The sequence below is a fragment of the Lipotes vexillifer genome, unplaced genomic scaffold (assembly GCF_000442215.2).
Source record: "Lipotes vexillifer unplaced genomic scaffold, Lipotes_vexillifer_v1.1 scaffold266, whole genome shotgun sequence".
In the NCBI taxonomy this organism is placed as follows: domain Eukaryota; kingdom Metazoa; phylum Chordata; class Mammalia; order Artiodactyla; family Lipotidae; genus Lipotes; species Lipotes vexillifer.
In genome coordinates, this window is record NW_006776113.1 from 187,584 (window position 1) to 213,398 (window position 25,815).

Here is a 25,815-nt window from a genome sequence, read left to right on the forward strand (position 1 = left end):
CCTCTCACCACTGTGGCCTCTCCCGTTGTGGAGCACAGGCTCCGGACACGTAGGCTCAGCGGCCATGGCTCACGGGCCCAACCGCTCCGTGGCATGTGGGCTCCTCCTGGACCGGGGAATGAACCCATGTCCCCTCCATCGACAGGCAGACTCTCAACCACTGCGCCACCAGGGAAGCCCTTTAAAACGTATTTTTATTGTCTAGTTAATTTTTCCTATCAGGTGACTGACAGCAAAGGGCAAAAAGTAGATGGGCAATGACCAACATTTTTTCTAAGACTAGGCCCACAGGGTAACTCAGGCCACTTTTTCTGTTTTAAGATGATTTATAGGAGGGTTTGAGTATGATAATCTTAGCAACAGGTGTCTGGATAAGAAAATTATTGTCTATAACTGTTTCCTTATAAGGTTCTAGTTAATTAGTTCTCTGATTTTACTAGATGATTGTATCTTTCAGATTCAATTTTTGGGGAAAAATCATCTATTTCTGTTTTCAACTAAATTATTTTAATTTACAACGTACTTTCCCATATAATTTTGAAAGAGTGATTTGGATTTTAAATTCTTACTCTGAAACTTCGATATTGTATAACAATCATAAACATATACTTTGTCAGATATCAGTACTTTTATTTTTAAGAAATTACAGCCATTTCATTCTAAATTATCTCTAAAGATTATAATTTAAACTTCAAAAACACGGTTTGAAATCCTAGAAAATGCAAACTAATGTCACTATAGTGACAGCAATCAGTTCAGTGGTTGCCTAGGAAAGAGAGTAGGAGGAATGGATTATAGTAGAGGTGATAGAAATGTTTATTTTCTTGATTATGGTGTCATTTCACAGACTTATACATAAAGCAAAACTGACCAAAGTGTACACTTTAAATATGTGCATTTTATTGTATTTCAATTATACCTCAAAAAAGTTATAAAGAAATCCCAAGTGTTTCTCTACGTTAGTTTAAATGTTTCTCAAACTACATCCCACACAATTCAAGTACCTTGTCAAAACAAGAATCCCTTAGGCCAAAAAACATTGGGAAAATTTTAGGAAAGATGGGTTTAACAGCTAAACAAATTGCTACTACAATTATTCAGGATGCTAACATGCATTATGATTTCCAAGGGGAGTATATATAGTACATGGTTCTTCCCAAACTTGACCACAGAAACAGTTATTTCACTCAACAACTTGGCAAATCAGTTTGGGAAGAACTTTTAATAGGCATACTATATAATGGGAAAACATTAAAAACAAATCAGAAAAATTCTTAAAATACATTAAACACAGCAATTACAAACTCAAATGCCTTCAGAGTCCAAGATGTAACAAACAAAAGAAGAACTCAAAAAGGACCAAATATAAAACAAATGCTGTCCAGCTATTTGTACTGAAATGAAACCCAGTTGCTTTCCTTTCAAAAAACTGAAGAGACCAAACAAATCATATCAAGAGCTTCCAGTTTGCTACCTTTGTATTAAGAGATTGAATTACATCAAATTCCTTTTAATGCTAGTTTCTATACCATTTTGGAAAGAGAGGAATAAAAGAGCAGCCTATGAGAGGGAAAATTATGATCCAAGTTATAGCAAACTAGGATTGTAACCTACTCAAGAACACATGGATTACTACCCAGGGAACTACAACATTCTTTTTGCCTCTACATGTAAAAAGGAGTTTGGATAGTAATAATCTTTACCCAAACTTATTATAAACTACCTTTAGCTTCGTACTAAAACTTATCCTTCTCAGTACCATGTTGGAAAAACTAAAGTGAATCCTAATAAACATAACTTTTATTCTAAATTGTATCAATAATAATTTTGGTTTAGTAAGTTTGAAAAAACTAGAGTTCCATTTTCAAATAAGTTTGAGAAATTCTCGGTAATCTACTTTATAATACACTCATTCCAACTACATCCACCTTAATACTGTTTGCCATCCTGGTGGTTCACAATGTACACACTAGCATGTTAAAAGTTTTCAGAAGACCTGAAATACAGAAGTCAGTTTAACTCTTTAAAACTTTGCTTAATGCCTCTATAATTAACAAAACTATAATAATTAAAAATTTTCACAAGGTTTCATTGAACAATTTTAACTATTTCTTCTTAAAACCATAAGAAGAATAATTTATAACTGGCTTTCTGGAAACTAAATATATCACTTAATATTCCTAAGAGACTTTTTCTTACCTGTTTATTTTCTCCAAACTCTTCTACATAAGTCCAGGCTGAAGACACTGTGTTCCCTGTCTGTAAGCAGTGAAGACAGAAAAGAATTGAGTCTTTAGATTGATGTTACCCCTTATCTTGGAAGTGCATGGAATCCTTGATAACTTTAGGTAAAAACTATTTGATCAGTAAATATGAAAATGAATTTAGAGGAAAAGAAAAAAGTGATAGTTATTTCTGAAGTTCTGCAAAGATGAACAAAGAGAACAGTATTTTGATTTTGGAATGAAAATTATGAGTTAATACATTAACAGAAAAAACATATCTTTCTATTCAAATTAAGTCCTTATTAGTTGGTTTCTCCAAGAAGTACTACTCTACCAATAAAATAAGAAAAGGATTTTAAAAACAACTGAGATTGCCCAATTTTTGATAAGCAGATAGCCAAAGAATCTAAGTGAATTTGAAAAATATCAATATCCTTTCTTTCCATCTTAAAAAGAAATAAATGGCCAAAATAATACAAACCATAAAAAATATCTGGGTTATTAACAGCTAAACTTTAGAAGCCTAGTTTAGCCATATATAGTACAACTCTGGACATCCATCCATTTTGGTGGATCTCTCTTCATAGGAATGTATATCCAAAGCTACGCTAAGAAACTGCATTAGAGTATGAACAAATGAAAAATGTCTGATGATCCACATAAAACTACAGATTTTTAAATACCCATCTTGAAGATAACTCAGCAGAAAAACAGTCACAGTATTTTCTGAGTTTTACATAATGAAACAGGAAATTTAATCAACCCCCCACTGTGAGAACTATAACACCTACACAATTATTAAAAGCAAAACTACCTAGATAAAGCACTGAGAATGGCCAAGACTGAAGAATTGTGGGACTGTGATCTTAGACAAGAAACCCAAAGAGGTGTGCACATCTTCTGGAGGTGTGTTTTGCCTAGGAAGATTGGCCAACTCTAAAGAATCTGAAAGGCAAGGGAAGATGGCAAGAGACAGACAAACTTCTGAGGATAAGAGGACAAAAACTGGAACTGAGGAGCTACTGATGAGGCAAGTCTGGAACCGTGAATAAAACTGAACCAGAAGTAGACCAACTTTAATGATGACTAAATTCAAATCTTCCCAATTCCTGCCTGGATTAAGGCAATCTGGGATTGCCAGTCCTTTGGTTACCTTTCTGAAGCAAAAATAAATCTTCTCTGAATAAAGTTAACAGCATGTTCGCTTTCAAATTATCTCCACATTTTTTCATATACAATATCTGGAATTCAATCGAAAAGAACCAATCAAATAAAGAGATAAAACAATGTGACCTAAAAGCACAAGAAACAAAAGTCAACAGTAACAGATCTACAGGAAATGTAGATAAAGTTTTCAGAACTAGATATTAAAATAATTATGACTAATATACTCAAGGAAATAAAATACAAACATGAAAATTTTGGAGGGAAAGTGTAAATCATAAAAAAATGTCAAATGAAATTTTAGAACTGAGAAATAAATTCAAATAATGGCTTTATCATGTTAGACACAGAAGAAAAAAAGAATTCATGAACCAAAAGATAGGTCTGAAGAAAATATGCAAACTAAACATACAAAAGAATGGAAAAGAACAGAAAGAACATAGTAGATAAATGGGATACAGTAAAATGGTCTAAGAAATGTATAACTGGAGTACCATATAGAAAGGATAGACAAAATGGGACAAAAGCAATATATGAAAACAGAATCACTTAGAACTTTCTAAAACAACTGAAAAACACTGATCCACAGATTTTAGAAGTGGTAAAAGTGCCAATTAAGATAAAAACTAAGAAAGCTACATGTAAGTCTATCACAGTAACACTTGTGAAAATCACAAGAGAAAATATTAAAAGTAGTTGGGAGGTGGGGAGGTTTACAATAAAGGAGTAATAAGCAAATTACAGCTGACTTCTCAACAGAAACAACAGAAGCCGGAAGACAGTGAGTGGAATTAATAAGCTCAAAGAATTAAAGAAAAGTAACTGCTGATCTAGCAAAAATACCCTTTCAAAAGGCAAGTGAATTAAAGACATATTCAGGCAAACAAAACTAAGGTAACCTGTCATAGGTACATTCATACCAAAGAAAACACAAATGAATGTTCTTTGAGCAGAATAAAGAAATAATCATAGCTGACACATAGGAGGAAATAAAGAGCAAAGGAAATGATATATAAATGGTAAATGAATACTAATCTATGTTAACTAAAAACTATTATAATTAGGTATGTGGGGAGTTAAAACATATAAGTTAAAGACATACAGAAATATCAAGACACTACACAAAACTGGAAGAGAAAATTTTAAAAGTTAAGAGTGTACTAAGGTCCTTGCACTGTCTGGAATGGAATAAAAGCACTAATTAATATTAGATTTCAGTGAGTTAAGAATACATGTTGGAGTCTACAGGGTAATAACTAAAAGGATAATGAAGACTCTATGACTAATACAGCTAAAAGAAGAAGAGAGAAAAGGGCAAATAAATAATCCATCAAAAGAAGGCAAGAAAGGAGAAAAGGGAAATAGAATAGGGACACAGAACAAGGAATAGAAAGCAAATGGCAAGACAACAGACTTAATTCTAAGCATTTCAATAAGTATATTCAGTTCAAGCTGAGCAAACTCAAAACACAGACTTTCAACAAAAACAAACTTCAGCAACAACAATAAAACCTAACCATATATTGGGCTCATCTTAAGACTAAGATACAGGGAAAGTAAAAGTTAAAATATAGAAAAAAATACACATGCAACCCTAATCAAAAGAAAGCTTATAAGTCTATGTTAATATCAGAAAAAGTATTCTTTAAGGCAAGAATGCACGATAGAGATAGAATGACACAGTATAATAATAAAAGGTACACTTCACCTGAAAAGTATAACAATTCTAGATTTCTATGCACCTAATACACAACCTCAAAATATAAAAAGCAAAAACTGACAGAACCAAAAAGAGGAAAAGATAAATTTGTAGTCATAGTAGGTGATTTTCACGACCCTCTCTTAGTAATAGAATAAGCAGGCCAAAAAAACATGAAAGATAAAGAAATTTACATATAATTAGTAAACTTGGCCTAATTTATTATGAGTTGAACTGTGTGCCCAAAAAAGGTATATTGAAGTCCTAACCCCTAGTACCTCAGAATGTGACCTTATTTGGAAATAGGGTAACTGCAAATGTAATTAGTTAAGATGAGGTCATACTGGAGTAGGGTGGACCCTTAATCTACTATGATTGATATCCTTATAGGAATAGAGAAACACAGAGAGGAGAATGCCACGTAAAGACACAGGGACACACAGGGAGAAGATAACCATATCCAACACAGTCAGAGATTGGAGTAATGCATCCATAAGCCAATGAACTGGCAAACACTGGAAGCTAAAAGTGGCAAGGAAATTCTCCCCTACCAGCTTCAGAGGGAACATGGCCCCAACAACACCTTGATTTCTGATTTCTAGCCTCCAGAACTGTGGGAGAATAAATTTCTGTTGCTGAAGCCATCCAGATTGTAGTACTTTGTCACAGCAACCCTAGCAAACTAATACACAGCAATTAACAACTGGAAACACATTCTTTTTAAGCAGGCATGAAATATTTACTTTAATTGGTCATTAAAAAACAAAAGATAAAGGACTAAAATGATACATAATATACTTTCCAATCATAGTAAAATAAAAACAATATAACTACAAAAATCTTCATATGTTTAGAAATTTATACTCATGAAAAGAAATAAAAATATTTTCAAAAAGATGATAAAAATAAAGTAGATCAAAATGTATGTGATGCAGCTATAACCATACTTAAGAGGTCAATTTGTAGCCTGGAAATGCATACCATGTAATAAAAGAAAGGCTGAAAACTCTAAACTAAGATGCCTTCTTAAATGATATTCCACACATCCAAAAAATATACAACACCAATCTTAAACAAACTCTCCCACAGAATGGTAAAAGAGAAAAAACTTCCTAATGTTTTTATGAGGAAAAGTATGGGCCAATCTTATGAATGAACATAGATACAAAATCCTAAAGAAAGTATCAAAAATCAAATTCATCAATACATAAAAAGGATAATATACCCTGACCAAACTGGGTTTATTTCAGAAATGCAAGACTGAAGTCACATTCAAACATCAGTCAATGCAATTCACCACATTAAAAGAATAATAGACAAAATGATATAATTATCTAAATAGATACAGAAAAAATTCATCACCCATTTGTGATAAAACCTCTTAACAAACTAGGAAGGGACTTGAAGGGACTATTCTTACTGTGATAAAGGGCTTCTATAATAAAAACCACAGCAAACATCATACCTTAATGCAGAAATATTGAAAGTATATAAGGATGCCTTCTATCATTATTTGTATTCAAGACTGGACAAGTGGTTCTAGCCAGTGCAATAAGGCAAGAGAAAAAAGAAAAGTATAAGGATAGAAAGGAAGACAAAATTTCTCATTACTTGCAATTGACATGACTGTGTATATAGAAAAATTTTTAATAATGTAGAGCCAAAACAAACCATTATACTCAAATGTTTTATTCAATACATAAAAAATAAATTGTATTTATATAAACAGGAACAATCAGAAATAGAAAAGGCACCTTTTACAATGGCATTGCAAAACACTAAATACCTAGGAATAAATCTAATAAAAAATGTAGGAGATATTTAAACAAATATTTACAAGCTACTGAATGTTTAGAGAAATTAAAGGAAGTCTAAATAAATGGATAGATCTATAATTTTCATGGATCAGAAGGCCCAATACTATGAAAATGTCATTTCTTCACAAATTGAGCCACAGGTTCAGTTCAATTCCAATCAAATTCCCAGTAGGATTTTTTTGGTAAAAATTTACAATCTGATTCTAAAATCCATGTGGAAATATAAGGGCTGTGATGAGTCAAGATAATTATGGAGAAAAAAAGTTGGGAAGATATTCTCTACCAAATATTAAGATTTTCATAATTAACACGCTGTAATAAAATCGATCAATGGAAGAGAATACAGAATGTATAGTAAGACATATATATGTATGTGTATACAGGTATGTGTATGTGTGTACACACACATACATACAATATATACTTCACAACTTCACTAAATTTGAAAGATAAAAAAAAAGTTTCCAGAAGATAATACAGGAGACTATTTTATCACTTCAAGGGAAGCAAAGATTTCTTAAGCAGGGTACAAACAGCACTAACTTTAAAGACTGATAAACTGAACCACACTAAAATTAAGAACTTCTGTTTTTTTCAAAGAGTATCATAAAGAGAGTAAAAGGTAAGCCACAAGTGGAAGATGGTATCTGTTAAAGTATATCTCCAACAAAGGGCTTGTATCTTAAGTAATAAAGAAAAAAAACAGATGACCCAGTACAATAAAGGGACAAGAGACTTAAATCAAGAGACACTTCATCAAGAGGATCTCTTAATGCCCTATAACCCTATTAAAACATGCTCACTAATATTACTAAATAGTGATATAGAAGTTATTATCTCAATGAGACAGCAATATATACTAACCAGAATATTCAATATTAAAAGACTGATAATACCCAAGGTATTGACAGGGATATGTATGGAACAACTGAAACCCATGTGCTGCTAATAAAGTGTAAATTGGTATAATCACTTTGCAAAACTGTTTGGCATTATCTACTCAAGTTTTAAAACTATGACCTACCACTTTCACTCCTATGTATTCAACAGAAATACATGCAAGAACACCATGTACAAGAATCTTCACAGCATCATTATTTCAAACAGCCCAAACTGAAAGCACTCAAATTTCTAACAACAGAAATAGCATATAAATTCTACGATTTCGATTGAATCCTTACACTGATGAGAGTGAATGAACAGTACTGCTACATGCAACAACATGGGCCAATCTCATAAACATAATGTCAAAATAAGCCAGACAAAAGTTTACAAAATTTTGTACAAATTTCAAAAACAGAAGTAGTCAGAAGACTGGTTTCCTTGGGAACAGAGAGAGTAATATCTGAGTGGGGGTACAAAGGAGGCTTCTAGGGTATTGATATTTTATGTCTTCACCTAGTGGTTACACTGATGTGGTCCCTCTGTGGCAATTCACAAAGCTTTCAGTTATGAATTGTGTACTTTTCTGTTTGTATGTAATGTAATAAGTTATAAAAAAGAGGAATTAGAACATACACAAAAGAAGTTGATCATTTATAATTTTAAAATTTAAACCACTTAATAAAGTTACTCTCAATAAGATATAAAAGAAAAATGATTCAAAGTAACTTTAAGAAACTATAATGGTGATTTTCAGTAGAGATGCTAAATGGAATTACTATTAAATATGGAACAAGTTTTCCTTCCAAAATGCCTTCACAGACTACCACCTGGACCTGGAGCTTTAAGAATTAGTTTTCTGTTAATCTTTAAGTTGAATGAAATCAAGTTCAACAGGAAAAAAAATGCTGGGATTTCAATTACTGATACAGGACAATTACATTTCTGTTAATAAATATACAGAAGAGATGGTGAAAACCTATCAGCAGAACCTCAATTTAATATCAAACACGAGGTTACTACTGGTGCTTTAGTCCAGTTTAATTTGCCATTTATTAGTGTTGTTCCTTTAAAAAAGACTTATATATTCCGATAAATTATTTTGAATGAGATTATTCAGTAATCAAGATACAGAAAGAGGCCAGGAAAAGAAAAGGTATATTGAAAGTCAAGAATAAGAATAGGATACATAAAACTTCAAAGGTCAGAGACAGGATCTTGTTTTCTGAAAACTGAAATCATTGGATATGTTATTTTACTCTTCTGCTATGTAGGAATAAGAGCCAAAAGAATGATAAACTACATATAATTTCCACTAATTAGGATTCTAATTTTCATTATACTCATGAAGACATGACACTGTAGAACTATGACTTGTTCTGTAAAGATGTGATGAAAAGTTTTAAAAGTCACTTAAAACTAAATGTTACAAGTATATTCTGTATCTTTGAAGATTTTACTGGTTCAGTTTGAAGATTTCCATATACATTTTATAGTAAATGGTATGAAGATGAAAAGCTGTTTTTCAGACTCTCAGATGTGTCATACTGCTATTTCTCCTTCTGAAAATAGAAAATGACTAAATGCACAGGATTCCAGTATATTCCAAATAAGACTGCTATATTAGCATCCTGAATTTTCAGGGCTTTTCCTGCCTTTAGGAAACTAAACTGAAACAACTCCATCGCCTAGGTCTATACCTGTGTAGAAGAATGAAGAAATGCAATGCTAATATAAACTAAGTTTAGAAATAATACACAATAAGCTATTGCCGATTATTTTCCACTTGTGAAGTCCTAACAAATGGCACTAAATAGAACTGTAGATTACATAATGAACTTAGGAAGCTATCATAATGTTCATTAAAATAATAATAATACTATACGTAATACAATCCATTATATTCTACACTACATTTTGTTGACAGAGATAAAAACATGAATTTTTTCTCGGATAATTTAAAAGCAACTACTACAACCATACTCTCCTGTTCTTCCAATATCCAAATTTCATTCATATATATACATATACACACACACAAAACATATCTATATATTCAATATAAAATAAGCCACGACTCAGTCTATATTTCAAAGGTTTCACTATTTTAAAACACTTTATCAGCCTTCTAAAAATTATTTACTGTTCATTTCTACTTCAGTGAAATATAAATATATCATCCTGTTAAGCACCATTCATAATCTGATTGTGTGTCTGCACCTACCAACTCTATATCTCAGATATTTCTTTTTTTTTTTTTTTTTTTGCGATATGTGGGCCTCTCACTGTTGTGGCCTCTCCCGTTGCCGGACGCACAAGCTCAGCGCCCATGGCTCACGGGCCCAGCCGCTCCGCGGCACGTGGGATCCTCCCGGACCGGGGCACGAACCCGTATCCCCTGCATCGGCAGGCGGACTCTCAACCACTGCGCCACCAGGGAGGCCCACAGATATTTCTTTTTTAACCCTTTCTTCTTTCTGCTCAAAGCACAGCCAAACTTTATCTTTCCTCAGAATTTTATCTTTTAATCTTACAGAATGTAGATCACTTTCAATTATTTGAAAAGCACCACATGCTGAGTATTAAAGGAGGAGATAGTACTGACCTATAATAAATGAAGGACATAATAACAACTATTTTAAAAAATATATGTACAAAGCCCCCGGCTTTATAATCCTAATGCATCAAAACTTTATAATAGTAAATAAACAGTAATATAAAAATTACTCAACTGTTGAGTAATATTATAAGGAACAAATCATTCTCAGTTACAATGTCCAAGAAAAGCTTTGTATAACAGTTAAAATAGATAAAAGTAGAAAAATATTCCAAGCAGAGTAAGCAGCACTAGGAAAAGCTTGGAAACACCAATGAGTATGGCAAGTTCAGATAATCAAAGCAAGAGGTATTATCTATGGTTAGGTAAGATGGGGCCAAACAACAGAGCATCCTGAACAGGAGAATGTGGAGTTCAGAGGACTTTATTACATTACAATGGCAAGCCACTGTAGGTTCCTGAGCAAGGAAATAATGATGAAAAAGAATAATCAGACATAACTGGAGTGATAAATTATGTTGCTGAATTACAAAATGAGACGTTTGGAGTATAATCAAAAAGCAAAATGAGAATACCAAGCAACAAGAGACCATGAAATAGACGTAGACAAACTTTGCCTATTTGAAATTCTGTCTAGCATCTGATGGAGGAAAAAAACACATATCTTCTGCCACCTTGACACATATACCATCAGCTGGCAATGCTTATCCTAGAGTAAACTTAAAAATCTCAAAGCTACAATGTAAACAAGATATGTTCACAAGATCTTTGTAGCTCAGAATGATCCTTCCAGGATTCAGACAGATGTCCTAGGTCCGCACTACATGGAGTGGTCCGGTATATGGGCTTGTTGGACTAGTGGAGATAAAACTGTCTTTGAAAAGGAGATAAAGTATGAAACAAAAGCCCATTACACTATATTTTAAGTTTTAGAAGAATAACTTGCCAATAATATTCCACGAATTCACAGCCTGTTATCAAATGTTTAACATTAGACAAGGTCAGTTTTTCACTGGGATCATGTGAAGTTAACAAAGAATAGCAGTTAAGAGCACAGCCTCTTAGCCAACTGGGGGATCCTGGGCAAATTATTCAATCTACTGAAGGCTTGGTTTCTTCATTTGTTAGAAAAAAGAAAGTGAAGACATTAAAATAATATCTATAGTACCTCAAAGAATTGACAGAATAATGTAGTATCATGTAAAGGCATTTAGCACAGTACCTAACATACAGTAAGTGCTCAAAGAATTTTAACTATTATTATTACTAATAAAATTCATTATTATAAATAATTGGAAAAATCTGTTTCTTGGATTTGTTTTCTGAATAAGTATTATTCTTCGATACTTATATAGCATATTTCAATATAAAAGGTACTGCTGTAGGCCCTTTACAATTTTAACTCATTTTATATAATTACCCTATGAGATAAATACTGTTAACATTCAGATGAGGAAACTGAAGTACTGACAGGTTAAAGTAACTTTTCCAAGTAGGTAATGAAGCTGGGATGTGAATCCAAGACATCTGGCTCTGAATGCCACGCTCTTTTATTCAATGTGGCCTGTACGCTATACTAAATTTAAAGTACTGAACTTCCTTTTGCTGTAATTCTTTCTAAAATGCAATGTACTATTTCCTGACCCTCTCATCTCAGATTAGGTCAGGTCATGCACTTATATTTTCTCATAACACCCCATACTTCTTTAGAGTGTTTATCAGAACTGTAACTGAATAACTGTCTCCTTCAATACAATGTAAACTCTATGAAGGCAGCAACTGTGTCTGATTCACTACAGTGATCCTCAGGACTTCATATAAAGCAGTGTTCAATACATATTTGTTGCATGAACATATATATTAACAAGGATTAACCATCAGCCAGCTAATAAACTGAAAATGAAAATAATTAAGCCTACAGGACTGAATAATAACAAAAACTGAATAAAAACAAAACAATAATAACAAAAACATATGATAAGAATAAGGATTCTAAAAATAAACTTTCTTAAATCAAAGTGTGAAAAAGGGCAAATTTTTCAGAGGGCATCAAAATAGCAAGGCTAATACACTCCACGTGGTGTTAAAGTAGATAATTCTGAGTTAAAATAGTCTAGTAAAGAATCTTGCTTTGCCTCCATACATTTACTAACAATGTAAACAGGTTTAAGTGGAGCAAACTACTAGGTATAAAACAAATAAGTTTAAAAAAGTGTAATGTATAGTACAGGGAATATAGTAGCATTTTATAACAGTTTAGCATGGTGTATAATCTATAAAAATATCAAATTACTATGCTGTACACCTGAAACTAATATTGTAAGTCAACTATACTTCAATTAAAAAATTAAAATTTTAGGGCTTCCCTGGTGGCGCAGTGGTTGAGAGTCCGCCTGCCGATGCAGGGGACACGGGTTCATGCCCCGGTCCGGGAAGATCCCACATGCCGCAGAGCGGCTGGGCCCGTGAGCCATGGCCGCTGAGCCTGCGCGTCCGGAGTCTGTGCTCCGCAACGGGAGAGGCCACAGCGGTGAGAGGCCCGCATACCGCAAAAAAAAAAAAAAAAAAATTAAAATTTTAAAATAAATGTTAAAAAAGTAAAGTTATTTTTTCCTTTTGTACAGAGCTTTTAGTAGTTTAAAAGCTTACATGTTCTGCATTATATTCAATCATAATCTGTCTCCTTGAAAATTTTCTCTATTAGACTTAATTCCAACCCCTGGAGCTTCACATTGAAGTCTCTCTTCTATGTGACAGCTCTTCAAGCTGTTGAAGACAGCAATCATATGCCCCCATAAATACTGCATTAACATTTACAGACTAAACAGATCTACATACTTCATTTGTTCACTGTCCCAACATCTTATTACAGTTTTTAAGTCTTCCTTAGTTGCCAATATTTAATTAAATGCTGGTGCCCAAAAGGAAACAAAACATTCCAGATATAGGCTGAGCAGAATAAAATTATTTGGTCTGAATACTACATAACTTTCCAATTTTGCCTTGAGTTACAGTTGACCCTTGAACAATGCAGAGGTTGGGTGCTGAGCCTCAGAGCAGTTGAAAATTCACATATAACTTATAGTCAGCCCTCCGCATCTGCAGATTCAACCAACCTTGGATCTCGCAGTACTGTAGCATTTACTACTGAAAAAACTCCACATATAAGTAGACCAGCACAATTCAAACCCATATTGTTTCCAGGGTATGTATGTTAATCTGACAATCTCTAGAGTAGAATGACTCATTGTGGTTTTGACAAAATAATTCAGGTTTTTACTATTGGCTGGTTGGCTGACTTTCATTCTTTGTCACCTTATTTTTTTATTATAAAGTATGTTATACAAACAGAGGAATGTATAAAATACAGATGTACAGTCAACATAATTTAAAAAATAAAAACATGCACTCACCACTCAGGTGTAGAAACAGAAGATTATCAATACCTTAGAAGTCTCTCTTATATCCTTTCCAACTTCTTTTAGTCCTTAAAGTAATCATGATCCTAATTTTTAAGTGTTAACCATTCTCTTGCCTTCCTTTACAGTTTTGTCATATATTCTTTCATCCCTAAACAACATACTGTTTAGTTTTGCTTGACTTTATTTTCCTACTCATAATTTCCCATTGCCTCAATTCCTTCAATGTAAGATTTGAATCTTTTCGTATTTTACTTATTTTTAATAAGCCACCTCATATCCTTCAGGGAGTGAAGCAGGGACTACAGTGGATAGCCCATCACATGTAAAAAAAAAAAAAGATAAAGGTAAGATTAATATTCTGCTTAGGTCAGCCTGCCCCATCAATATGAGACAATGCTATCTCTCCCCAAAAAGAAACTGAGCTGAGGGGAAGTTGAACATCTTTCAATCTTTCTCCTAACCTGGATTTCATAATAGGGCTTTAGAATGTATGTAAATTCCCTGAATTAATGAACTACATATTTAAAGAGCATCCCAGGATAAATATAATTAAATAAATGAGGCAACATTTGAATTAGTTAGTTTCAATTTATTCATACCTCATATCTAAACATAAATATTTGCTAGTTGACTATAGAAAATTTTTTTCTCATATAAAAACTTTAAAAATAGAACATCAGACTAAAAGAACTGAAAATAATCATTACTGCCTAAAAATTCAGATAAAATCTCAAGGCAATGAAATTTGCCTTATTTACCAATTTAAATCAAGACTGGCTGACATCAATCTACTTGCCAAAGCCTAAGACGATTGATGGAAAAAGGCTGTTCATCCTCCTTCCCAAGTCACGTTCAGTAACATGCCATTCCCTGCCTGTGGCATAAACCACAATAAATAAAAATAAATAAGCAAGAAAATAAAGTGCAAATATTTTTTAAAATCTGGAAAAGTGAGGTTTAAAAAGACACTGGTGCATACATGAGAAATAGATGATTGTAAAAAAGAGCAGATATCCTAGAGAGTCACAGATATCCTAGACGCATTTCAATACAAGCACTTAAAAATCTTAAGTCAGTAAATCATAGACTTAAGAAATAAAGAAGGAAAAACAAACACAGCTATCTCATCATATCTGTAAATCCCCCTCAGAAGCCAAAAGAGTGCTTTCACAGGGTAAGTAATCCTATTTTTGCTCAGTATCTCCTCTTTCCCTCTAGTTCATAAGAGAAAAGAAATTAACTTTCCAATGATTTGATATCTTCATTACTCCTACACTTGATATATCTAAATTTTACACCTAGGAATCCCTCAAGGAAACTTGATTTGTGATCTCTCAAAGAAATATATGTAGACACCTAATACACACAAGTGAGACATTTAAATGAGTAAACATTTCTCTGTTTGAATTATTTTGCTTTTGGTAAAAATTATAACTTTATAGTGCAGAATACAATTTTAAACCTGTTTTTCAAAGAATCATAATGGCTCACTTGGAAACTTTTAAATTCTGTGCCCCAAATTATCCAATACAGGTATCCCCCACTTTTCAAAAGTTCACTTTACACCATACATTAGTATCTGTTTTTGCTAACCAAAAGAAATCCAAAGAGGATTTCCCTTCTATGAAAAAAGGCAAAAAGCAAAAATAGCGTTCAGGGTTTGTTTTGTAGCAATTTCGTTATAAAGGCAGCATGCAGCCTGAACATCCAGACTGGTATGGCCAAGATCCTTCCCCCAGAACTACATCAGTGCCTCAGCATCAAGCCATCATAGCTTTGAACTGTATCTGTGAGCATTTGTGCTTTATCTTGATTTATTTTGTCCATCTGTTAGCAAGATGTGTCCTAAGGTAACTGCTTCTTCGCTTTATGCCATTTCAGCCTACAAAAGGTTTCACAGGAATGCTCTAACTTGGATAGCGGGGAGAAACTGTACTTTCACAAATCTATAACTACATATTTGGTCACCTTTGGACTAAAAATTGACATAGCACCAGAAGAAAAAAAAGCCATAGACACATATGGCACATCTGCTGTAAATCTGTTTACCCCCTAATCTGGCTGGTAAACAAGCAGACTGGAACATGTATGTTGAGACAAAGATAACAAGAAAAAAATTAATTTCATGGGCTTGTAGTCTTACAACAATCCACCTATGAAACAGGATTACAAAAAAAAAAGCGTGAAATATCTCTAGAAATAACATCCTTAGAAAATATAATGAAAGGAAATCAAATATGCAAAAGAAAAAGTGAAGGTCAACATAACTACTGTATAAAAGAAGCTGGAGTTGTACATACTAGTTTACAATGTTTATGTATTCACATTTATTGATTAATCTGTGTATAAAAATCAAGCTATACTGTTTAAACATGTAAGAAATGAGGGTGTTCAGAATATACTCATCAAATTATCAGGCAATACAATTACAACAGACATGTTTTCTAATGACTGCATCCCTATATGCTTTTTAACATAAAGTTATAAATACATTTATAGTAGAAATCATTATCAGGGTGGTATGTAAGATTATATTTAGTAAAAGCAATGCAGGAAGGTATACAGCTAGCCAAATAAATCATTTTCTTAAAATGTTAATTATTATACATATATAAAAATCAATATACAGGCCATTTTTACAGCTCAAATGTCACTTGCTGTAAGGAATGGCCCACGTGTAACTAATAGATCTTTAACCAAATATTACAAATTTAAGGGCAAGAAAATCCAAGTTGTTATTAACATTTTGGCAATTTAGAGATTCTAATTAGAGGTTTTTTTAAAATTTTGTTTGCTTTTGTTTTGAATCTCCAGAGGGACATGCACTCCTCTTAGAGGTAACGCACTATCAGATCTTAGATAGAGGATGTATCCTTCTAGGATAGAGGATGAATTGCTCTAGGATAGATAATATATCTGAAATTAACTAATAAAAGTAGATACTATATTTAATCTTAACCAAAAGGCCTGGAAGCAACTTACATTGAATAATCTTAAAATGGTTAAAAGCACAGATGATCACTTGAATAAATTCATCACAGTAAAACCATTTTTCCAAAACATTTTCTATCTCCATTCATTAGTCCATTCACTCTATAGCACAAGCAATTACTATCTAATAAATATTAAACAGGAAACAGAAATAAAGGCATGATAGTGCAACCTCTACATAGATTTTCACTATTCTAAACCCCTCCAAAATAAGTAAGCCTTAGAGGAGAGAAAAATCAATACAACATTGAAATTCCTTTTAAAGCCACACTGAAAAATATTTTAGGGGACATCACGTGGCAAAATTATGAATTGCTGCTGACATCTAAGAATGCACATGCAAAATTTATTGTGTGGCCTTTGATACAATAGGCAAAAATTTACAAACCATGATTTTTTTAAAATATTAAATAAAAATATCATACATTACATTTATAAATTAAACAGCTGTAGCTACTATTAAAGCTAGTGTATTAGAACAAATATTTTAGGAATGTATTAACCAAAGATACTAAGAAATTGTAGGACAGAGGATCAAGCATGACTAAATAAATGTATAAAGTAAATGAAACCACATGATCACATTCATCAGTTAATAACATAACTATGGAACAAATACTGGTCACATGATATGTTTTAATATACATCATTATTTTCCTAGATTTTGTTACAAAAAGAAAACTATTTCCAAACTGTTAATTAGGTTGTTTTATAAAATCTTCATTTTGATTATAATTAATTGACAAATTCAGGGAAAGAAATAAAAAGTAATTACTTGTCATCATGAAAATGAAACAGGTAACTGACTCATTTTTTAATCTAGCTGTTCTGCTATGAAGTGGACAAATATAAAATTTGAATTATTATATATGAAGAAAGGAATATTAAACTGAGAAGAGTTAATTCCTACAAAAGTAGCTCTTGATTTTAAACTATTTTTAATTCAAATATCTATCTCAGTACACACACACAAAAAACTCAAGTATTATTTTTGGTACTTCATAGAATTTTTGTCATATTTTAAACAAAACCGTAATTTGGGGGATAAAAATGTCCTTAGAGGTCACCAAGTAAAACCCTGATACTTTAGAGATGAAGGCACTGAGGTCCACAGAGTAAATGATTCATTGCCCATTTCAAGGTCACAATTTGTTGGCAGCTGAGACTACAGCTTCTTTTACTTTTACTTGACTACTCATTACTCTGTTAAGCTTCTCCTCTCACAGCAGCAACTCCGTAACAATTATGGTCCGTTAATTACAAGTGTTACTAAGATAAGAATTATGAGTAATACCAGATGATGATCTTTCAGAAAAAAAACTGTAAGTTTCAAGAGGAATAGAAACACATTTTCATGAACACTGGGCCCTCTCAGAGGGTCAAAGAAACATAGTTGAGTTAATGGAATTTTCATCTCACCACTTGGTCATATGAAAACAAATCAGTGTATAAAATGCTGGTGCTCATCCTACATAACTAGGTGAATTTTAAAGCAAATTCAGCAAATTATTTTTGTTCTTTAAAATGTAAGTGTGAAATAGTATAAAAGATCTATAATTAAAACTGGAAAGAAAAGAATAACTTTCTAAAAGTATTATTATTTTTCTTCTAATTATTTATAATAAAATTTCACTATAATATAACCATTAAATTATACTTAGCTTAAGTGTCTTCTAAAATTATTTCTTAAATTTAAAAAAACTAGAGGTTTCTCTTTGTTTCAAAGCAATTTATTGGCAAATTTTTTAAATCAAAATTTTATTTTTGCATTTCTGCCCATCAATCTGTAAATAATGATAGCTCATAAGAAAAAAGCACCAGTTATTTTTCAGATTAAAGCTTCTCAGAATAGTATACCTTCATCCTGCTGTGTCTTCTATTTCAATAACTTTCAACCAACTTACAAGTGATAACAGAAATCAAAACCTAATCCCCTAATCTTTAAATGATATTAAAGGGATAGCAAACACAATGGCTATCATGCTTAGAATATATATATATTAAATATTTTAGCTCTCAATGATGAGAAAAAATTAAAGTTTCTAAAATGATGTTTGTTATTACAAAGTCAAAATATGAGAAGCAATATGCAAGTCAGACACAAAATGAATACTGAAGAAAGTACAGAAGATATAAAAAAGATGAATATTCACATATAAAATGGTCCACACAAATCAGAATGGATTCATCTAAGAAAAAAATTACTTAGAGAAGCAAGCACAGTCAACACAGTTGTACTAAAAAAAAAAATCTTCAAAGTCTCAAAAAGCAGGACTGATAAAATTTCAGTTAACTAAAAGTCCACATCTTCTCAATTTCTAATTCTTAAAATCTCACTGAAGTCACCAAAGCAAATGCTATACAGAAATGTTTGCCATTAAGTCACCATCACGCTGTTTTTCTAATAGGTGTTTGCTCATATAGTGCCCCTTTCTTCCCATAAGCTCTCCTCAAGATTTACAACCAAGATCAGGTGGGAGGCGTCCCCTTCCTCTGTATTCCCCAAATAACCTATGCTTAGAGTTTGTGTCTCTGCCTTCTTCAGCAGACTGTGACTCCTTAAGAGCCAAAACAATGTTTTATTTATCTTTAGCTCCAGATTACTTAGGAAAGTACAATTAATACATGAGAGGCATTCAAAACAAATTTGTTCTTTAATTAAATTTTATCAGTCATGGCCAAAACAACAGTACAAAAGTCAGATGAAATTAAATCAATGGCACAAGCTCGTTTGTGACAGGGGTTCTTCACCTCTGTTTTAAAAGTTTTAGCTGGTCATTCAAGTAAAAAACTACCACTTGCATCAGGATTACACAAACACAGAAATGAGACAAGAAATGCCTTGCCTACAGTTATTTGTTAATAAATTATTTAATAAAATGAATTATGAACACACACTGAGGCTACCTCACTCCTTCCACTAAATATTTTCCAAGACTTTCTTCTTCAAAACTAAGACTTTCCTTTATCTCCTTGATTTTGATCTCCTAGATGGTGAAGAATCCTCCAGGGGAAAGCAGTGGCAATATTAGAAGGCCCAGATTCAAAACAGATACAAAGTTTTAGCAAAAGCAGGATTATTCATACTGATAGTCTGATCCATTATTAAACAGATACAAAATTATGAGATAGAAAAGGCTTATTTAAAAAGATGTGATACTGAATGACCTAAGATGTTTCCATACATCAAATATTTAGTATAGAACCTATCACCTAGCCCCCAAGTCTGTACTCTACCCATTAAACCCAGTTAGTATCCTATTTATTACAGCTTCCTAAAATAACCAGGTGATAGGTAATTTCTTACACTGCTGGTTGGGTGCCGAGTTCCCAGTGAGGTTAGGGAGGTTATTCTCTGACATTTTGGAGATGGAGACAGTCTCTATCTTTGAAGTAAAAAAAGGTGTGTGTCAGGGGGATAATTTTGGCATTAACCCCAGTTTTCAGCTTTTCTTAAAATATTTTGCTTAAAATAAAGCTCGCTATAAATGGAACCAAAAAAAGAAACCCAAAATATTTTTAAAATTTATTGTAAGGTACTATGCAATGAGAACATTTGGGATTCTAGTAAGAGCACTAAATGGTCACCAGAAGTACTCTGGCTTTACTAGTTATATAGATGCCTGCTCTCCCCTGGAAAAAACTTCTATTTTCCTCAACACCAATGATTGTTATTTAACTAAATAAAGTCTAATTATTTTCTCTTTTATTTTTCAGACTTGAAAAATGGGCGTGGTAATGCCAAAACAATGTGGATAGTAAAAGCACATCCTTAAAGACCTCTGAAATAAAAAGGTAAATGACTGTTTATATCACATATAATAGCAAAAGATCATTAAGGTAAGATCTGATAGTAATACTCGAAATAGCATCAAAACTGAAAGGGTAATAGAAGAGTGTCAAAGCAAATTAAAAAAAAAAAAAAAAAAACTACACCCAAAGAAAACATCTTAAAATAGCAGTTAAATTCACTATCTAGAAAATTAGATTCAAATTCTTCAAGAAAACAGACGCAAAGGATGATCTAATGGAACTGCATTTAAGGGACTCTAGGAACCAGTAGCAACCTCTCAAGATCTCAAAACAATCCAATGCTTGAAACATGCAGGATATATCAGTAACAGAGTATCCCTTCCCCTCTAAAAACACATCACTACCACCAAATGATCGCAACCCTGAGCCATCCAGCAAAACCCTACAACCTTTATCTAAAGGAAACTGCACATAAAAAGGCATCAGCTCTTTAAAGCCCAGAGGATCCAATATTAACAAAAGGAAAAGGTAAGCCCAAACACTGCCAACAATATTCAATCTATTCTTAACCTGCCCTGTGGCAATATGTAACTTCCTGGCTGTCTACAGCTCCTGCCCCTACTTTAATGACCTCTGAAGATCTGATATTTGCTTTCTTATCAAAGATTCCTAGACCCCTGATCTTTGATTCTTCCACTTCCTTGAATTCTCTCTTTTCCTGCTTAATTGCCTCTTAACTCAAGCTTCACTCATATTTCTAGTCAATCACAATAAGGATTTTTGTGGTACTGTCTGTAGACAAGGCCTCGAGCCTTGTGTTTACAAGCCCTAGTATTTAATTGAAATTTTTGGCTTATATTTGGATCTTAGCTTTTGCCTCTGATGATGAACTAAAACTGAAAAAATATATAAAACACAAATTGTTCAATTTTTTATTAGAAGCAGTTTTGATATAAAGTTTATAAAATCTGAAATAGAATGACTAAAGCAAACTGTCTGTGCCCTCTAAGAATTTCAATTCTTGAAGCTAACTGTATCCCTAATGAACATAATCAAGTTGGAAATGCTATAACTGAACAGGGATTTTCTTTGGGAACTACAGGTGAATAGGAGTTAACTATGGCCCTACGACTCAAGTAAAAAACATCTTAAAAACTGAATTAAAAGCAGATGGGTAGGGGCTTCCCTGGTGGTGCAGTGGTTGAGAGTCCGCCTGCTGATGCAGGAGACATGGGTTCGTGCCCCGGTCTGGGAGGATCCCACATGCCGCGGAGAGGCTGGGCCCGTGAGCCATGGCCGCTGAGCCTGCGTGTCCGGAGCCTGTGCTCCTTAGCGGGAGAAGCCACAACAGTGAGAGGCAAAAAAAAAAAAAAAAAAAAAAAAAGCAGATGGGTAAACCATGTTTAAATAGAAAATCTGACAAACTAAAAACAGTTTTAAGAATCTTGGAAATTTAAGTTAACTTTGTAAGGGAAATGAATGGATATAGAAATAAAATGTTTCAGCATTACCATGTTAAAACAGACGCAAGTATCTTGCTCAGCAACTGAATGCCTAATACTCCATTCCAAAAGAATAATTTAATCCAATTTGCTCTAAGAACTCTAACGTTAATCATTTGCTATCCACCTAATTTTATCTTTAACTCAGTTGTCTTTATTAAAAGAAAAATGGAAGGATTTCTATTTTGTAAATTAACAGAAATCATACCTAAGACTTTATTAACTTAGATGATTGTAAAGTTCCCAAATTCCAAACTAATAATTGAGGATACTGCTGAAAAGTGTCTTGTAGGGAACCCTCCCTTCAGCTCTAAAATTCTGACTCCACCTCCTAATCAGAATCTCCTAAAAATATTCATCATAATACCATGGGAGTGGCCATGATGGATAAGCAAGTCTATACAGTGTATAGAAATTACTCTCCCTTTTGACAATGTTTTTCCTTTTCAATTTCCTTTTCTTACCAAATTTGAGAATATCAATTTTAAATAGATATAAGCTTCAGTAGTATGATTCTGCAACCATATATATATATATATATATATATCAATTTAAGCTATGGCTTTCAGAATTATAATCAAGGACAATTATAATCCTTAGTAGGAGACCTTTTCTTTCGATTGGACTTTTCAATAAGCCAATATTCTTCTAATGAATATCATTTTGAGCATGAAGTAATAACCAACTGAAATCTACAGCTGCATTAAAAAATGAGACAAACTGGTGTGGGGGAGGGGGGAGGGTAGAGTAACAAACAGTAACAAACAGGCAGTAGGAAAATACCAGAGTGATATTACATCTCCTCCTTCACAATGCCAAATATTTAGTTAGCATATGGCCCAAAGCTTGTCTTAATTATCCCTCAAATGCTTTAGAGAAACTTACTTTTTTTAAAGCATGAAATTAAAGAGAATGGTCATAAACATCTCTTAATGATGCTTTTTGTCTTTCTTGAGTAATAATGACAGATTTCCAGATTGATGAGCATAACGTTGTGTCTACACATGACCATCTGAAATGCCTCTGATTTTAACAACTCCCTATCCCTGCCCTCAAAAAAAGATTATTGTGTAGACTTCACCAAAGATGCAGTAACACTCTTATAAATTGGTTTAAGTAACAAATCTTGTAACTTATATAGAAATCATTTCAAATGAGGATTAGTCATTACAAAAACAGTAAATTGATGAAACAGGATCATGAACTCTAAAGTAAATCAAAACTAAATGATCCCCCCCAAGTAAGTAATGTTTAAATAGCTAAATATAGGAAGTTTATACAAAAGAAAAGTCTCAACAAAATTAACCATGAATTCACAAAACTGAGGTAAAATTTATGTTAAATACTCACCACTAATGTTGAGTTCAAAAGAAATGAATTTATAAATAATCTATAATAATACTTCCTAATTTCATATTCTACAATATTGTTTAAAGTACTTTTAAACTTACCCAAATGAAGTAATGTAAACTGGGCTGCCAATTCCTTTGCATCTTCCAGAGTAGTACAGAGTTTGTCTGGCATGAAGTAACTCTGGGATCCATTTGCAATAGCAGGAATAATGATTTTATATATCAAGAGTACTTTCCCATCTTGACTTGTTGTTGAATATAAATAATATTCTGGTGGTGCCCAATTATTTTTGTTGCAGTAATAATCCAAATGCATTACTGCAGAATTGAAATGACTGGATTTTAAAGAATACATACTAATTGGAGTAAGCTTTGTTCCAGGAAAAAGTGGATAAGTGCATCTTTCAATTTCAGGGGGGCCTGGGCTATGCTGGCCATTGAGACGAGCTGGAAGAGTTGGTGGCTTGCCTAGAGTTTTGGGGTGGCTCTCTTCTTTGTTAGCAAACACAATCAGGTTTTCCGAATTGGGGCTAATCTGACCATTAAGATGCTGTCTCCAAGTGTTTTCTTTAATTACAGGTTTTGCCAGTGTTACCTCAATACGTGCTCCATCAATGCATTTTCCATTCATAACAGACATAGCAGCCACTGCATCTTCTCGGTTGAAAAAGTGAACAAAAGCATAATCTCTAAGTTTCTTTACTCGTTCAACTGCACCAGGTTTGAATTTACTGAATTCTACTTTAATTGTTTCCTCTGTAGTTGAGATCATTAAATTTCGTACATAGAGAACTTTAACTCTCTGCATGGTTTCCTCATCAACCTCTTTCTCTGGGTCAGCCCAATCTACCTGAATGGTATGGCCCCACAGTTGGAAGGTTCCTGTAAAAAAGAATAAATTAATTTGAAGACAATTAAAACAAATAAAAGTCAAAATTAAGTAAAACTGTTTCTCTAAAGAAGAAGAAACTCAAATACATGTAAATATATTTGGTCAGCATTAGTTTCCTACTCACAAAATAGTTTTTACTAAGGCAAACCTAGCCAGAACTTATGGTGAAATTAATTTTAAGAGTCATAAGAACAAAAACACTTCAAAGATGGACCTCTATTTGAAGAATTAGGTACTGTCCTTTGTATTTTTATCAAACAACAATTAACAGCTAAATTAAAATGTATACATTTAGTAAATCAGTAAATTATTATAAATAATGACTCATAAGACCAGCTTCATGTCTTTTGGAATCACTTGATTTATTTTACTTCCTTAAACAATCTCCATTCCTCTTTAAGGGCACTACATATTTTCATAAATTGATCTATGAGGTACTGTCATCTGTCCATATGTATAGTAAGGTTAACAAAGAAAAATAACCTTTGAAAAAGGATAAGTTTACCTGGAATTAGTTTTCTCCTAGCCATAGCAGCAGCTCTGTGAGATTCATATTCAACAAATGCAAAACCGCGATTTTTGGTCTTGTCAGTTGCGCTTGGGTAAACAATGACATCTACAACTCCTTCTGTAACTTTCTTCATTTCATCCAAGATTTCTTCCTTCTTCTTTTCCTTTGGAATAGCTCCAATAAATAATCTGCAATTATCCAAGCTTACACACACACCAATAAACTTCCCTGGTCGAATCTCATAATTATTAAGAATTCTGATGGCTAACTGGGCTTCTTCTTTTGTAGTATACATCACAAAAGCATAACCTCGATTTTCACCACTAAATTCCATCATAAGTCGAAATTCATATATCTTCCCAGCTCTTTCAAACACAGGAACTAACTCATCTTCATACATATCACGAGGTATTTTTCCTACAAAAACTTCACAGCCTCTAGGTGGAGGTGGACCTTCCCAACCTGAAAGACAAAAACAAATCAACAAATAAATTCTAATAAGATATTTATGTTCACTATTCAGTAATTCATGCCACAAATTTACTGTGAGCCTTCTATATGCTATGCACTATTACAGGTGTTGGGGATACAACAGTGAACAAACTAGAAGCCCCCTTCCCTCATGAAGCTTATATTCAATAGAGAAAGGAGACAATGAGTAATAAGTGCTATGGAGAAAAATAAAGCCTGAATGAAATGAGGGAATGAGCCTTGAGGATATATCAGAAAAAAGAAAAGCAAGTGCTTTTTATATTAGTTATATTAGAACAACCAAAGCATGCAGGTCTGTATAGGAAATGCATACTTGAGGGAGGAGTAAAATGCAGTCAGAGGCCAAGATTTTCTTTAAAGTCTGACATCAATGCAGTCAGAGGCCAAGATTTTCTTTAAAGTCTGACAAAGTTAATTGGAGGGTTTGAGCAAGGAAATTGTACTGGCTATTGGTAGAAAGGCAAAACATTATATCCAATAACCTGTTTGCATCTAGTATAAACAGCACTCCTCTACTCATTACTCTCAAATTCCTCCCCAAATGACCTCCCCTTTC

At 33.1% G+C, this 25,815-nt stretch overlaps 1 protein-coding gene across 2 annotated transcripts in view; it reads right to left on the minus strand.

Moving 5' to 3' along the window:
* The window catches only part of RBM46 (RNA binding motif protein 46), a 44,381-nt gene that overhangs the window by 6,483 nt on the left and 12,083 nt on the right, over positions 1-25,815 (minus strand). The window contains exons 3-5 of one of the 2 annotated variants that reach the window (XM_007450275.1): positions 24,762-25,229; positions 23,464-24,246; positions 2,200-2,259 (exon numbers count right to left, since the gene is read on the minus strand). In XM_007450275.1, coding sequence (XP_007450337.1) covers positions 2,204-2,259; positions 23,464-24,246; positions 24,762-25,229 — 1,307 coding nt within the window. In that variant the 3' untranslated portion in view covers positions 2,200-2,203. The remainder of the gene's footprint in view (positions 1-2,199; positions 2,260-23,463; positions 24,247-24,761; positions 25,230-25,815) is intronic. The other variant, XM_007450274.1, reaches the window with a different exon arrangement.